Source organism: Archocentrus centrarchus, chromosome 18 (genome assembly GCF_007364275.1).
Source record: "Archocentrus centrarchus isolate MPI-CPG fArcCen1 chromosome 18, fArcCen1, whole genome shotgun sequence".
Lineage (NCBI taxonomy): Eukaryota > Metazoa > Chordata > Actinopteri > Cichliformes > Cichlidae > Archocentrus > Archocentrus centrarchus.
The window spans coordinates 11,655,745-11,670,936 of record NC_044363.1 but is presented as its reverse complement, the minus strand read 5'-3'; the positions used below and the strand labels follow the sequence as shown (position 1 = coordinate 11,670,936).

General features: G+C 41.6%; 1 protein-coding gene across 1 annotated transcript; it reads right to left on the bottom strand.

The window, feature by feature from the left end:
* Window positions 1–713: 713 nt before the first annotated feature.
* Window positions 714–2,940, bottom strand: LOC115796888 (tripartite motif-containing protein 16-like). Its single transcript, XM_030753364.1, has one exon. It carries the CDS (start codon window positions 2,630–2,632, stop codon window positions 956–958), a length of 1,677 nt encoding a protein of 558 aa, XP_030609224.1. The 5' UTR covers window positions 2,633–2,940; the 3' UTR covers window positions 714–955.
* Window positions 2,941–15,192: the final 12,252 nt, after the last annotated feature.

Sequence of the window (15,192 nt, the reverse complement as noted above, 5' to 3'; positions counted from 1 at the left end):
ACTCATTCTTACAGTTTTTACTTTATTTCTTTTTAACATTTAGTTTAACTGAAGCAGATCAGACATGAGTCGTTTACAGCAGGTGAGGAAACTGTTCAAACTCCACCCACTCTGACTGAATGAGCGGCTGCTGAACAGAAACAGATGAAACTGTTTAAAGGACATTAAACTTCCAGAAACATCCAGCAGATAAACCAAAACAGAACCATTAGATTGGTGGAGTTTGGAGACGCTCTGCCTGCCAGACACAGCTCAGAGCAAATAAACATGTCCCTCCTCCATAACATACTGTATCATTTAGTTTTTAGATTTTAATGTGTAAATGATACTCTGTGATCAAACTTTTCAACGGAAAAATGACATTAAATAACATCACTCTAGATCAATCATTGATTTTTAGTATAAGCATCAGATCATAGTTAAAATGTTCATTATAATCTCAAACAGCTCAAAGATTCAAATTTTTGTTCCATTTTCAAAGTTCAAACCTCAAAAACATTAAGTTTACTTTCATATATGATCAAGAAAATCAACAATCTTCACATTTCAGAAACTGGAAGCAGTTTTAAATTTGACTAAATTAATGATAAATCAATCAGTTCTCTAATCATTGACTAACTGATGAATCACTGCAGCTCCAATGGATTCTTTGCATTTGACAACCCACTACAGCAACTACAGAATAAAACCACTAACCAGACTGATTCAAGACTGAAAACATGCTGAATGTGAAGAGTAGTATAATTTAAACTCACATGATTATCAGCCATAAGAACAGATCCAGATTTATATTGATGTAAGGTATATAAATGTAAGTACAGTTTGAATCAGTGCAATATTATTTTCAGACATCAATGGACCACTGAACTTCTCAGCTTCTAAAATGTAAAGCCTCATTTAGAAACTACACAAGTACATATAATGGTCAGGATCAACATGAACCTATCTTCTCTGTCTATCTGACTTTAATCAACTCTGCAGTGGCTCCATGTGACCAAAGCCGAAGTCCAGCATAGAGCGGCTGAGTGAATGTGGTCTGGACTCTGTGGAGGAGAGTCATGGTTTCAGAGACGCTGTAGAAAGACAGAATACCTGCTCTGTGATCCAGGTACACTCCTACTCTGGAGGACCGAGGACCTGAGAGGACAGTTTTGACATCGTTGTGCCAAAACTGAAAATTGTTTGTGTTACAATTTAATGCCCAAGATTTATCATTCCATCCAAGTCCACAGTCATATGAGCTCCCTGCTCTGCTGATATTCTTGTATGTGACTGCTACATAAACTCCTCCCCCTCTCCACTCCACCTCCCAGTAACAACGTCCAGTCAGACTCTCTCTACTCAGGACCTGACACCATCCAGTGAATCTGTCTGGATGATTAGAATAAGACTGTTGTTGTTTCATTAATGTTACTTTTCTGTTCCCCTCAGATAATAACAGATTTCTGTTTGCTGTGTTTGGATCCAGTGTGATTTCATGTGAATATTTTAAGAATCCAGCTCTGGTCTTTGGCTCTGATGGTGACAGTAAAACATCCTCTTCAGTGACTGTCAGTGAGATGTTTGTCCATTCCTCTCTCAGGATGTCCTGTAGTTTATCTCTGGTCTCTGACACAGCTGCTGTCACATCCTCAAAGTACCTCAGAGGACCAATATTGATGCTGGATGAGTGTGTAGACTCACTGAGTGCTGACAGTGAGGGGTAGTTGTGTAGAAACTGGTTGTGATCCTGTGTGTGTGAGAGCTGCTCCAGCTTGGCGTCTTTCCTCTTCAGCTCAGTGATCTCCTGCTCCAGCTTCTCCTGAAGCTCTTTGACTCGACTCACTTCAGTTTCCTGCTGGGATCTGACCCGCTGCTTCACATCAGAGCTTCTTTTCTGGATCAGACGGATCAGCTCAGTGTACATCTTCTCACTGTCCTCCACTGCTTTATCAGCAGAGCCATTGATGGCCTCCACCTCCTGTTGAAGCAGCTTCACATCTTTCTCTCGGTCCTGGATTCTCTGCTGGATGTTTAGTCGTCTCACCTCGAGCTCCTTCTGCTTCTCAGTCCTTTCTGCTGCAGCTGGGACTGTTTCATGGCCTTGATGTTCATCCATTGTGCAGAGATAACAGATACTCTGCTGATCAGTACGACAGAAAATCTTCATCACCTCATCATGACGAGAGCAGATGTTCTCCTGGAGCTTCTTGGAGGGGGCCACCAGCTTGTGTTTCTTTAATGGAGCTGCATCATAGTGAGATTGGAGGTGTTTCTCACAGTAAGAGGCCAGACAAGATAAACAGGACTTGATGGCTTTCAGCTTCCTCCCAGTGCAGACATCACAGGCCACATCTTCAGGTCCAGCATAGCAGTGATCAGCTGGAGCAGCTTGGAGTCCAGTCTTCTTCAGCTCTTCCACCAACTCTGCTAACAGGATGTTTTTCTCCAGGACAGGCCTCGGTATGAAAGTCTTCCTGCACTGAGGGCAGCTGTGGATTTTCTTCTTCTCCTCCTCTTCATCCCAGAAACATTTAATACAGTTCATGCAGTAGCTGTGTCCACAGGGAAGAGCCACCGGATCCTTCAGTAGATCCAAACAGATGGAACAAGAGAATTTTTCTGAATTCATCTGATTTCCTCTCTGAGCCATTTCTCCTCTCAGCAGCAGTGAATGACTGAAAAGTTTCCTCCACAGCAAACAAAAGCGTCACAGTTGTATCAAACTCAAGTTCCTTTTCTTTCACTTTCACATGCAGAGTTGCTTCAGTTGAACTTTTGCACTCTGCACTTTAAAGTACAGTGATTCCACCAATCCCTGAACTGGCAGATCTGTCATGTCAGGTCAAATAGTCACAGGATCCTTCAGTAGATCCAAACAGATGGAACAAGAGAAGGTTTCTCAGTCCAGCTGAACTCCTTTCTGCGCCATTTCTCCTCTCAGTGTCAGTGACTGTGTGAGTTTCTCTTCCTTATAACTGAAACTTGTCTGAGCGCTGATCTCAGCAGCATGTGTTTCTACAGTGAATGGAGTCTGTCAGCTCTGACACGTCACCACATGTTGGTTACACCCATCTTCAAACTGCAGATCTGAAGGGGAGGGAACGAGGAAACAGAGAGGAGGTGAAGAGGAGGAGTTGTGCTTTATTCCAGGAAGAGGAGCTCTCTGAGAGCGATACTGTGTGTTTAACCCTTTTTATTTACTGATCACCTGAACTTCTGAGCTTGTTAACCCTTTCTTCTTTATAAATAAACTTCACTTCAGAAATTCCAGAGTTCTCAAAGTTCACAAACAGTCCTTCAGTTTTAGTCAAAGCAGGAAGATAATGATCCTAAACATAGAGATAAAGCAGCCACTGACATGATGCTTATGTTGCATTAAGTTCATGTTAACTTCAACTTTCACTCCCTCAAACACCATCAAAGTGAGAGGGTGGTGCAGGTGTAGTATTTGATGTATGACACAGTAAAGTGTTAGAAGCAGACAGAGGGACAGAAGAGGAGGAAGGCAAAAGGTAAACAAGACTCCAGCAGAAAGAGAGTCTGTAGTTTACTATCAGTACTGAAGTTGAAGATTAACAGGAAGCAGCAGGTTGAGGACAGTTAAGTAATATTTTGTGGCACTTTATTTTTGTTTTATTTTTTCTTCTTCTGCTCCACTTCAGAGTCTATTTAATCCATTTTCTTGACCACTTGTCCAGTCAGAGGAAACCCACACAGGCACAGGGAGAACATGCAAACTCCACAGAGACCAGTGTTGTCAGTAACGCGTTACTCTAATCTGAATACTTTTCTCGGTAACGAGTAATCTAACGCGTTACTATCTGCAGTCTAATAATCAGATTAAAGTTACTTATCCAAGTCACTGTGCATTACTATTTTTGTCATTTTCTTCAGTAAAAATATATATTTTTTGCTTTCTTCTTGCGTCTCGGGGAGTGACGTAAGGCCAATGCAACAATTCAGTCCTGTTTTCAGCATGAGGACAATAATAGCACACAACAACACAAACATAAACAGTGGAGGGAGGAGAAAGATTTGCATTTTCTAGCTGGAATTACAGGCACTATTTTGAGTTTGTGTCAGCTAAAGATGACAATATCAAGGTTTGTTGTTCACTCTGTGCTGGCAACAAAGTGATATCAAGCTTGCAAAATGCTGTGTCAAATATGAAGAGACATCTGGAGTCGCAGCACAGCACAGTCACACTTACAGAGTCAGTCCCACCAGGCTGTGCAAAGCAGAGCTGCGGCTAATGCAGGAGGCCCCCCAGCACCCAAATAAAAAAAGCTGGACTTTGGTACTAACCAGTAAGTGGGGGAGAGCTGAAGAAGTTGGTCGGACAGTATGTAGTAGAGGAAATGCTGCCTTTAAACACGGCTGGTGAGCCCTCGTTTCCTTGTTGTCATTTTTATGTTGAGGCAGTGGGGGGTGCTGCCAGTGTTGTGCCAAAAAGTGATTTTCAGTGTTTGCCAGAATGTGAGTGCCTGTATTTAAACGGCTGTAAATGGCTTGTTGACCTATAATCTGTGAAACGTATCAAATATATCTCTCATGAATGATATCAGGTCATTTTGAGAGAGAAACAGCATTTCTATCACAAGGTAGAAGCTGTACTCAGTTTTTGGCAAAGTAACTTTTATATATTCCTTTTTTTAATCAAGATAAAAACTGTCACTGATGTTAAAAATGTGTTTTTAAACAGAAATCTGGCTCAGAAGGCTGCAGAAATTCCAACAAATATAACATCACAGTTCTATGAAGATATTTTAAGTGACCAAAAAGCTCTGGATTGATGAAGGTACAATAACACAGACTCCTAAAGATTCTTGTAAAACAGGTTATTTCTTCATTTTATATAAAAGCCCTTCATAAATCATGTTGACTGCACTCTATTTAATAATATAAGCAAAGACATTAGACATAAAAACACATAGAAATATCAGAATCACTTTATGGCAGACGATCACTTTTTGGCACAACACCGGCAGCTGTTGAAAGTAACTAATAAAGTAACTTATAATCTAACTTAGTTTCTTATAAAATTAAGTAATCAGTAAAGTATCTAAGTTACTTTTAAAGGAGTAATAAATCAGTAATCAGATTACTTTTTCAAGGTAACTACTCCATCACTGACAAAGACACACAGATTGTTCATTTTCAGTGTGTTTGAGCAAAGTTTCATAAGGCTTCAAACACATTCAGCTGCACAAAAATGTGTTCAGTGTTTGATAAGAATATAAAAACTCGCCTGACTATTTCTTTATGTTCATCAGGGAACATCTGAAAATATATCAAAAAGCTTTTCTTAGTTATTTTGGTGGAGTTGATCACAACGTCTACAATCAGCAGGGATATGGATGAATGGGGGCATGGGGTGGTGTTGTCCCCGTGAAATCTGATTGGCTCCTTGAACATTTCATATTGATTCTTCTTCATTGGCCTCAGTGTAACTGGTCACTTTCAACGATGCCACAGCCTCCTTTATTCAAATGTCTCAGTAAACTACACTGAGTTAACTGTGAGTAAACCCAAGAGAAAGAACACTGCTGTGATGACAGATGTAATGATGAAAGTAGATGACTTTAAATACCTCGGCTCAGCCTTCCAAAGGAACACGATGCTCCAAAAGTGAGATGAAGAAGAGGGTGCAGGCAGGGTGGAGTGGGTGACCCTGACAAAAAATAGGCAGTGGAGTTGGAGGTGTTCAGATTTTTACTGGAGTGACCAGAATGAATTAGAAATGAGTAAAATTACAGAAAATGACAAAGTTACATTTCTAATGGACTGGCAGTTTTTCTTGATTTACTGACCATTCAAATCCATTTTCTCACACTTCTTCTGCATTTTTTGCTCAGTTTTGGTTAAATAAATAATGACTACCAAGTTAGTTCCACCAGTGGTCCAAGCCATACTTTTTAAAATATGCTGTGATTCTCAAAGTGTGGGCTGGGGTCCCCCTGGTGGGCTGCAAAGGTAATGCAGTGGGGCTGCAGTAATAACAGAAATTTAGTTTAAAATTACTCAAGTATGTACAACAGACCAGCAGTGTTTTATGAATCAGGGAAACTTTCCCATCGATCATTAAAGTTACTGCAAGACTGAGCAGTATGTTGTTTTTTGGAACAACAAATGGTCAACTCTTAGAGTTTTGACACCTCTACCTACAAATGTCTGATACAAATGTCTGGCTGATGAACTCAACATCTTCTTTGCGCGCTTTGAGTCGGGAAGCCGACAGCCCGCTGCGCTCCCGGCCGGAGGGGCGGAGACACTCACTGTGACGGAGCGCGACGTGAGGAGGGCGTTTAGACGTGTAAACACCAGGAAAGCGGCTGGACCAGACGGTATTAGTGGACGTGTCCTTAAGACCTGCGCTGACCAGCTGGCACCTGTGTTTACAGTGATATTCAACCTCTCACTGAAACTGTGTGTGATTCCCACCTGCTTTAAAAAGTCCATCATAGTCCCTGTCCCAAAGAAACCACACCCCAGCAGCCCCAACGACTTCAGGCCCATAGCACTCACCTCTGTGGTGATGAAGTGTTTTGAGAGACTCATCAAGACATTCATCACCTCCTCACTGCCCACCACCCTCGACCCACTACAGTTTGCATACCGGCCAGACAGATCCACAGATGACGCCATATCCTTCCTCCTCCACAAGACCCTTTCACACATAGACACTGGTAAGGGGAACTATGTGAGAGTGCTGTTTGTAGATTACAGCTCAGCATTCAACACCATAGTTCCCTCCAGGCTGGTCTCTAAGCTGCTGGACCTGGGCCTGGGCCCATCCCTGTGCAGGTGGGTTCACAGCTTCCTGACCAGCAGACCACAGGTGGTACGAGTGGGTCACCTCACCTCATCCTCCCTCACCCTCAACACTGGATCCCCCCAAGGCTGTGTGCTCAGCCCTCTGCTGTACTCACTGTACACCCATGACTGCGAGGCCACGTCAGAGTCCAACGTCATCATCAAGTTTGCTGACGACACTGCTGTTGTGGGACTAATCTCTCACAATGAGGAGACAGCCTACAGGAGAGAGGTCTCCCGCCTGGAGAACTGGTGCCAGGAGAACCACCTCCTGCTCAACGTCAGCAAAACAAAGGAACTGATCGTGGACTTCAGCAGGAAGCAGCAGAGGGACTACCATCCACTTGTCATCAGTGGTGCTGAGGTGGAAAGAGTGGACACCTTCAAATACCTGGGAGTGACCATCTCACAGGACCTGTCCTGGACTCATCACATAAACATCACTGTGAAGAAGGCCAGACAGCGTCTCTACCTCCTCAGGCGGCTGAGAGACTTCAAGCTCCCACTCAAGGTGCTCAGGAACTTTTACACCTGCACCATTGAGAGCATCATGCGTGGGAGCATCACCACCTGGATGGGAAACTGCACCAAGCAGGACTTCATGGCCATAAAAAGGGTGGTTCGTTCAGCTGAACGGACCATCAGAACCACCCTCCCCAACCTGCAGGACATTTACACCAAGCAGTGCAGGCTGAGGGCCATGAAGATCCTAAAACAGCCCAGCCACCCCGGACACTCTCTCTTCTCCCTGCTCCCATCAGGCCGGCGTTACCGCTGCCTGAGGATTAAGACTGAAAGGTTGAAGAAGAGTTTTTACCCACAAGCCATCCGTCTGCTCAACTCTGAGCCCTAACTGGACCATTATTGCACAATGTAAATATTATAATTTATAAAAGTGTGTATAGTGTATAGTATATAGAGTATAGTGTATAGTGTGAATTACTTTTTTTTTAAATTTTTATTCTTCTTATTTATATGTGTGTGTATATAAGGTTGCAGGTACAAAATACATTTCACTGTGCATTGTACTGTGTATAACTGTGCATGTGACAAATAAAACACTATCTTATCTTATCTTATCTAAATGTCCATCAAAGTCCACCTAAGCTGTGAAAATTTCCAGATGCTCCTCGGGGATAACCCTAACCCCATAGCAATGTGAAATAACAGCAGGGATTGCTGTAGAAGACAGTCCCCTTCTTGCCATGTCTGCAATTGCCTCAGAATGTGTTTCTAAAGCCATCCTGACTAACAGCTCTGAAAATCGTAAACTAACAATAGCAAATGTCAAATACACTCCTTTAGTCTCCTTTAATTTATCCATTTCCTGTTCTTTGCAAATTTATGTTTTTATTTCAGATGGGATCAAGCTCGTAACTTTGGGTCCAACATTGGGGGGGTTAAGCTCTCTGCCTATCCAGTTGTTAAGTGATGACGTAGAATTCCATTTCCTGGTCCAAACTGTCACGTGATCAATAACCCACAATGCTGTTTTCCTGGTTGTTTTAACCGATCCGACTGGAGAAAAACCCACTGAACAGGTATTCATAGTGTGTCTGATACACAGCGGCATAGTTATTAAATCATCAGCTAGCAATACATGTACATTTACCTCATTTTGATTTTTTCACTTTTTACAAGGTGGTGTTGTTGTCCAACAATGAAAAATTGTTGGCTGTCCGCTTTTTGGCTTTTTTTTTTCCAACCACCCCCCCCCAGCAGCTGCTTCCATAAGCAAACGGTGAACGCTGCTGCTTGGTAGAGAAAGCGGGATGGGTCATACCAAGTTTTTGTGGGAGAGGGGGTGTTACATTATCAAATGATTAAACATGCTAGTATTTTACCCCAAATTGATAATGAATAAAGAAAATTAACATGTTTTTCACGTAAGATGTTCTTTGTAAATCGAAATGATGTGACTTTATTGTGTGTGTGTGTGTGTGTGTGTGTGTATGGGATAAAAGAAATATAATTTGATTTGCATGGTATGGATTTGTTGTATATAATGAAAATTAAAAAAAACAATCAGTTTTTTGTTTTTCAATATCAGTTTTCAAAATAGAAAAACGAGAAACAGTTTAATTAAAAAATTAAGACATTTAATCTATTAAAGAATCAGAAGATTTCACATGTACACGGGCCGATCTTGTTCAGGGAGACAGGCCTTCCCAGCCAGCTGCCTGCGCTCCCTTCCCCAGAAAGAGCACCACTCTAAGCTAAACATAACTTTATACTACAAGCACTATCTAGAAGAAGAAGAGCCTTATTTGTCACATACATATACATGCAATGAAATTCAGTCTCTGCATTTAACCCATCACACATGAAGTATGTAGCATACACAGCACAACATGGAGCAGGGGAGAGCCTGGGGAGCAACCTGGTGGGGTCAGGGCTTTGCTCAGGGATCCACAGATCTCTATCAGAAAGAGTTGTTAATGTCACAACTTTTGGAGTTGAAAGTTCACCAGGAAACTGATGTTCCTGATGTTTATTTATCCTGGAAAGCAACCAATCAGCACTAAGAGTTAATCTGGGAAGTGAGGGAGCAGGTTAATGGGGGTGACCATAAAACAAGACGTTAGATGGACCAATGCCCTGAGGTCCTGCGTATCAATGTTAAATGTCCAAACAAGCTGTGTGGCTAAGAGCGCTATCAATGTGATAAGAAAATAACACCTCAAACTTGACAGCGCAGCAGGAGGAACATTTCTTCAAATGCTGCTTCGTTGGTGCCTGTAAATGGAGCACATATGAGTCACTAAATTTGACCAACACGTGAACTTTGGTGCTTTTTCCACTTTTGAAAGACTGGTAAAGTTACCTGCTGCACCATGAGGAGGATTCACCTGACAGTAACATCCTGTCTGCAGCTCACACTCACCTGGAGGAACTTTATAAAACCTCCTGAATCAGTTAAAGTGAATGAGTCCTCCACACTAAACCACTAGTTTAAACGCTGCAGGTTGACCTGGTTTTATATATTTAGACATAAAACGTTTAACAGCCTTGTTGAAGGTGGTCGGTGTAAAATTCTCATTTAACCTTGATTTAACACAGAGGAACCATTCTCTCTGAGGGCTTAAATATACATCAGATAATCAGGGCAAGCGGAAACAGCAGGTCACAACAGGTGAAAGAAATGAAACTAATAACAGGGGGGAGCAAAACTAAACACAAAGCACAGGGAACACAAGACTGTCAAAATAATACAGGAAGTGACTAAACAAGGTTTTGTAGGATACATTTTAGGGGTCTCCACGTTCCTTTTTGACTGCAAATTAAAACCCAATTAAAACCATAGTTACCCACAAATCACAGGGTTGAGCAGGTTCTGATGCAGGCTGTTTATTAGACATCTCAGTAGCACACAAATAGTTAAAAAGACAGACAGTAGCATATGAAGACTGAGTTACACACACAGAGAAACAGAAAGGAAGAAAGAACCTGTTGATCATGCCCCGGCTTCCTCATCACTCCCTCTGACCGAGGAGAGCCCGTGCAGGAATTAAGTGTGAGTCTAAATAAAATCAAACTGTCCAAATGATCCATGGCGATGAGCAAGCTCTGTTGCAAAAAAGTTACTAGTACTTAGAAATATACAAACACGAAAAACAAAGGACTAAAAGCAAAAAGTAAAAGCTAGAAGCCCTCCCGGGAGGTTGTGCCTTAGTAGTTGCTGGAAAAACGGACAGCACGGACAAAGACAGTCGCTACATCTTCTCTTCTCTCTCTTCTCCTCTTCTAACCGTGGTATTTATACTCTTTCCCTTTCTTTGTCTAAGATTTGTGCTGAGTCTGCACTTTGCAAACTTTCATTAGAAACTGCCATTAATTCTACTGTCAAAGGCACAAACATCCCGGAGCATTTTCAATACATCAACAAGACAGTAAGAAAAATTCATCACAGTAATTGTCAGCTACAACCTCCTTGCGGCCATCCTAAGGCACTCTTGGAGAAGGATTTACAACCCCTCACACATATGCTTGACCAGATATGAGGGAGAAGGACCAGATATGAGGGAGAAAATGAGGCCCAGTTTGCCCCCGGACCTGTTGCATGGACAGATTTATACTTTCTTGATTTGCATTTCCAAAGTTTTTGGCCGTGCTACACAAGCAAGTTAGCCTTTGGCTGGGTCCACTGGACAGAATTATCCCTATATCCAGTATAAATCAAAAAATGGGCAAACAGGATGACTGGTGTCCTGTACACGAACCCAAAATCGGGCAGAGGGCAGAAGATGAGTATGCTCTGAGGATGGTCTGAGAGGGCCTGCTGGGCCACAGCAGACTATTAGGGAGGGGTAGCACAGCTGCTGGTGCCCTGAACACAAATAAGAGCAACTCAAACAGGCCTCAAATTTTCCTGCTACACAATATGCATTTATTACATTGTGGAAAGCAGTTTAGCTGCAAATAAACAGAAGTAGGAATAATAACTTTAAATGTCAGTATGGTTGATAAAAATAAATCCTAACAGTTTACGCAGACTTGACATGGGGAACTGGCACACGGAAAACTAAACAGGGACCACGGCACAGGGAAACAGACAAAGAGACTCAGACATGGGACAGAAACGCAAACTAGTCCACAACGCCGGGAATAAAACTCAATAAGAAAACACAGGAGGTCAGGGTCAAGACAAAAGGATAAAACAAACACAAGACCACAGGAGAGGAGAGACAGGGACAAAGGGAACTAGAAAACCAAAACAAACTAGGAAACAATAAAACTCAATGAAAACAAATCCAAACACAAAACACAAAATGCTGGGCAGAGGGTTCAGGACCATGACATCCATTTTTTTTTAATCTAATTTGTCAGAATTTGTCAAATTCAGCACCGCACTGCTGGCTGACTGAATCCTCCAATAAATTAAAAAGAAAATGTGTGAAAAAGCATGAAAAATAAATGGTTTACACTTATGTTATGAAATCTTGGACGATGTAACCAAAAATGATCAGCATGCAGTTAAAGAAGCAAAAGTATCTTTTTTATTTCTCTAATTTAATTTTAGAACATGTGGAGGGTCGGGCGGTCTTTGGGTGCCGTGGGCCCGGGGGCCCTGCCGCCGGCCAGTGCAGGGGGCTGGCCGCTGGGGGGGGGCTGGCTTCTCATCGCCTTGGGTTCCCTGGAGCCCTTGCTCCTCGACTGGGGGGGCTCCGTCTGAGACCACCCTCTCCCGTCTGCTGGGGTGGGTGTGCGGTTGTCTTTGGACTGAGTAGCCAGGGGTCTTCCTGGCTCTTGGTGGGCTGCTGGTGGCCTGGGTTTCCGGGGGCTTTCCGTACCTGCCTCTAGCTTCTGATGGGTGGAGCTGCAGCGTTTTGCCCTCATTGGTAAGTACGTTCCATGACACAGACACAAACATGACACAGACACAAACGCCCACTCAATCACAACTCAACAAAATTGTTGGTGTGCGTAACATGCTTTGTTAGTTTTGTTTTTCACACACAAATTTATTTTTGCAAGTATTGATAGTATTTTTTTATATGTTAAAGTGATGAAGTATCTGATTAATAGACTTGTGCTCTTTCCCCTTTTTCTTTTTTTTTTTTTTTTTTTCTTCTCTCCTTTTTTTGCTCCCTTTCTCTCTCCCTTTTTCTTTTCTTTATTTTCCTCTTCTTCAGCCTGTCAGCTCTGGCTGTTACATTGTATGTGAAAAAATAACTCAGATAAATAAAATAAAGGGTTAAAACATCAACAAGAAGAGCCTATTGAGAACCTATAGAGCTCATCTTGAAATAGCAAATATGTTTGGCACAACAACGCATTCAGATCACAGTTCTGCTTGCAAGATCTACCAGACATGACAGGCTTTAAAAAAAAAAAAAAAAAAAAAAAAGAAAATCAATCAAACACTAAACTTACTCAGTTGTAACCCTCTCATCATTTTACCGACGCATCATAAGAAGCATGTGAGAAGTTTTTGTATTTGTTCTTAGAGTAAATGATATAAGGCAGCAAAGTGTTAAACTGGACCCGTGTTCACATTCCTGTGGAGAAACTTTTAATTATTGAGGTGATTGTTGTTGTGAACTGATGCTCAGAAGTGGGAAGTACAAATACTTCATTACTGTACTTAAGTAGAATTTTCAGGTATCTGTACTTTACTTGAATATTTATTTTTCTGACTACTTTTTTCTTTTACTCCCTATATTTTTCATACATCTGTACTTTCTGCTGCTTACATTTTCAAAACAGAATCGTTACTTTAGGTTTAACATCTGAGGAAGATTTTGTTTCCAGTCACTGCGCCTACAAACATCAAACCATCCTGAGACTAAATGGAGGAACAACAACACATGAAAGCCAGTCGTATTAGTGTATCCTCCATCACCGGGGCTTATTGCATACAAAGAGATGAAAGAGGCAAGAACATAATTTATACATCATTTAAAGCACTGTACTCAGAGGTTACAGTGTACAAGTGAGGATGTCTGTAAATTGTGGTTGCAGTACTTCAGCATCTAGCTAGCGCTACAGAAGAGGAGCATAAATGGAGTAACATGCTGTGAAATTCAAATGCAACGTTTCTAACAGCTCAACAAATTTCAGCAAACACACACTGTGTGCAGTTTGTCTGACAGTGTGCTTGTGAGCTAAAGGTCCAGCTGCTGTATTTCCCACAATCAGAGAGAAGTTCACTCAGAGAGAAAGATGGAAGAAAGAGGAGAGGAAGGAGAGGTTAGATTTAAAGGTAAGGGCTGCTCAGTGACATCTGATAAACTGCAAATTTAAAGGTTACATGTAATCTCCTCTTTTTTTAATCAAATATTGGATCTGTATATGATGTGAAGTTATGTTTTTTCAAATTGTGAAACATCCTCCAAAACAAACTGAGGTTTCCTCGTTCCTCCCCTTTCACAGATGTGCCAGCTCAGGGATTGATGGAATAACTATACTTCAAGGTACTTCAAAGAGTGTAAAAATCCAACCAACACTTTTATTTGCTGTGGAGGAAACTTTTCAGACTTTCACTGCTGCTGAGAGGAGAAATGGCTCAGACAGGAAATCAGATGAAGTCAGAGAAATTCTCTTGTTCCATCTGTTTGGATCTATTGAAGGAACCGGTGACTATTCCCTGTGGACACAGCTACTGCATGAACTTTATCAAAACCCACTTCAATGAAGAGGACCGAAAGGGAATCTACAGCTGCCCTCAGTGCAGGAAGACTTTCATATCGAGGCCTGTCCTGGAGAGAAACATCATGTTAGCAGAGTTAGTGGAGGAGCTGAAGAAGACTGGACTCCAAGCTGCTCCAGCTGATCACTGCTATGCTGGACCTGAAGATGTGGCCTGTGATGTCTGCACTGGGAGGAAGCTGAAAGCCACCAAGTCCTGTTTATCTTGTCCGGCCTCTTACTGTGAGAAACACCTCCAACCTCACTATGATGCAGCTCCATTAAAGAAACACAAGCTGGTGGCCCCCTCCAAGAAGCTGGGAATAACTAGAGCATTCTGCAAGGAATCCACACAACAAGAGGGAGAATGCGACAAGCCACAAAGTGAAACTGAGACAATAAATACACACAGGATAACGAGGAGCACGACATGACAGTAATTATAGATATACATTGTTATTTTTATGTTATCATATATAGAGAGAGTTATTTAATGAGTTATTACATTTTATGTGTAAAAAATGAACTGGCATCAATTTATTCATATTTTAATTTGGATGTAGCCTCCAGGATCCAGGCACAGTTTGGCTCAGGTGTGTGAGCTCGATTCTCGGCCTTGTGTTCACTCTGGTGTGTGCACTTCTTTGGAAAACTGAACAAACTCTTTTGGGGAGACGGGGTTGTGATGTCAATGTGTTACTTAATTATTGATCAGTTTGTTACAATGTGCATATCTTATTATGAAGCATCTATAAGATAAAAATCTTTCTGCAGTACTTGACACAGAAAGACACATCACTACTGTCAGGGTGTCATTGTTAATGTTTATATTGTGTTATGTCCCAAGTCTAGGGGAAAACAGGGCATAACATGGAGTGTTACTCCCCCACTCCAACCACACTCAGGAAAAGTCAGCAACAGTATTGTGGTAAATAGTATGCAGTAGTTTATTTGCTTCAGAGGTGAGCAGTGCCAAAACAACAAGCAAACCAGTGCTGAATGTCCCTAATTTAACCTATTTTATACTTAGACAGTATTTTAGTTATTCTATTTTCATTTTATATACTAGTTCAAAGTATATTTTGATTATACTTGTAAACTATTGTATTTATATCTTTCATCTTTATGCTTTTGTTTAAGAGCAGTCAAAGAATTTCACTGTTTTTATACCTTGTATGAAGGAAAACAGTCCAGATTCTTTTCCTTTGTGACAAATAAACTGCATTGAAACTGCATCAGACTTCTATTGATGGATGATTCATTCTAATG

What these genes read in the sequence shown, in the direction of transcription:
- LOC115796888 (XM_030753364.1), bottom strand. Translation starts at nt 2,632, where the DNA reads ATGGCTCAGAGAGGAAATCAGATGAATTCAGAAAAATTCTCTTGTTCC.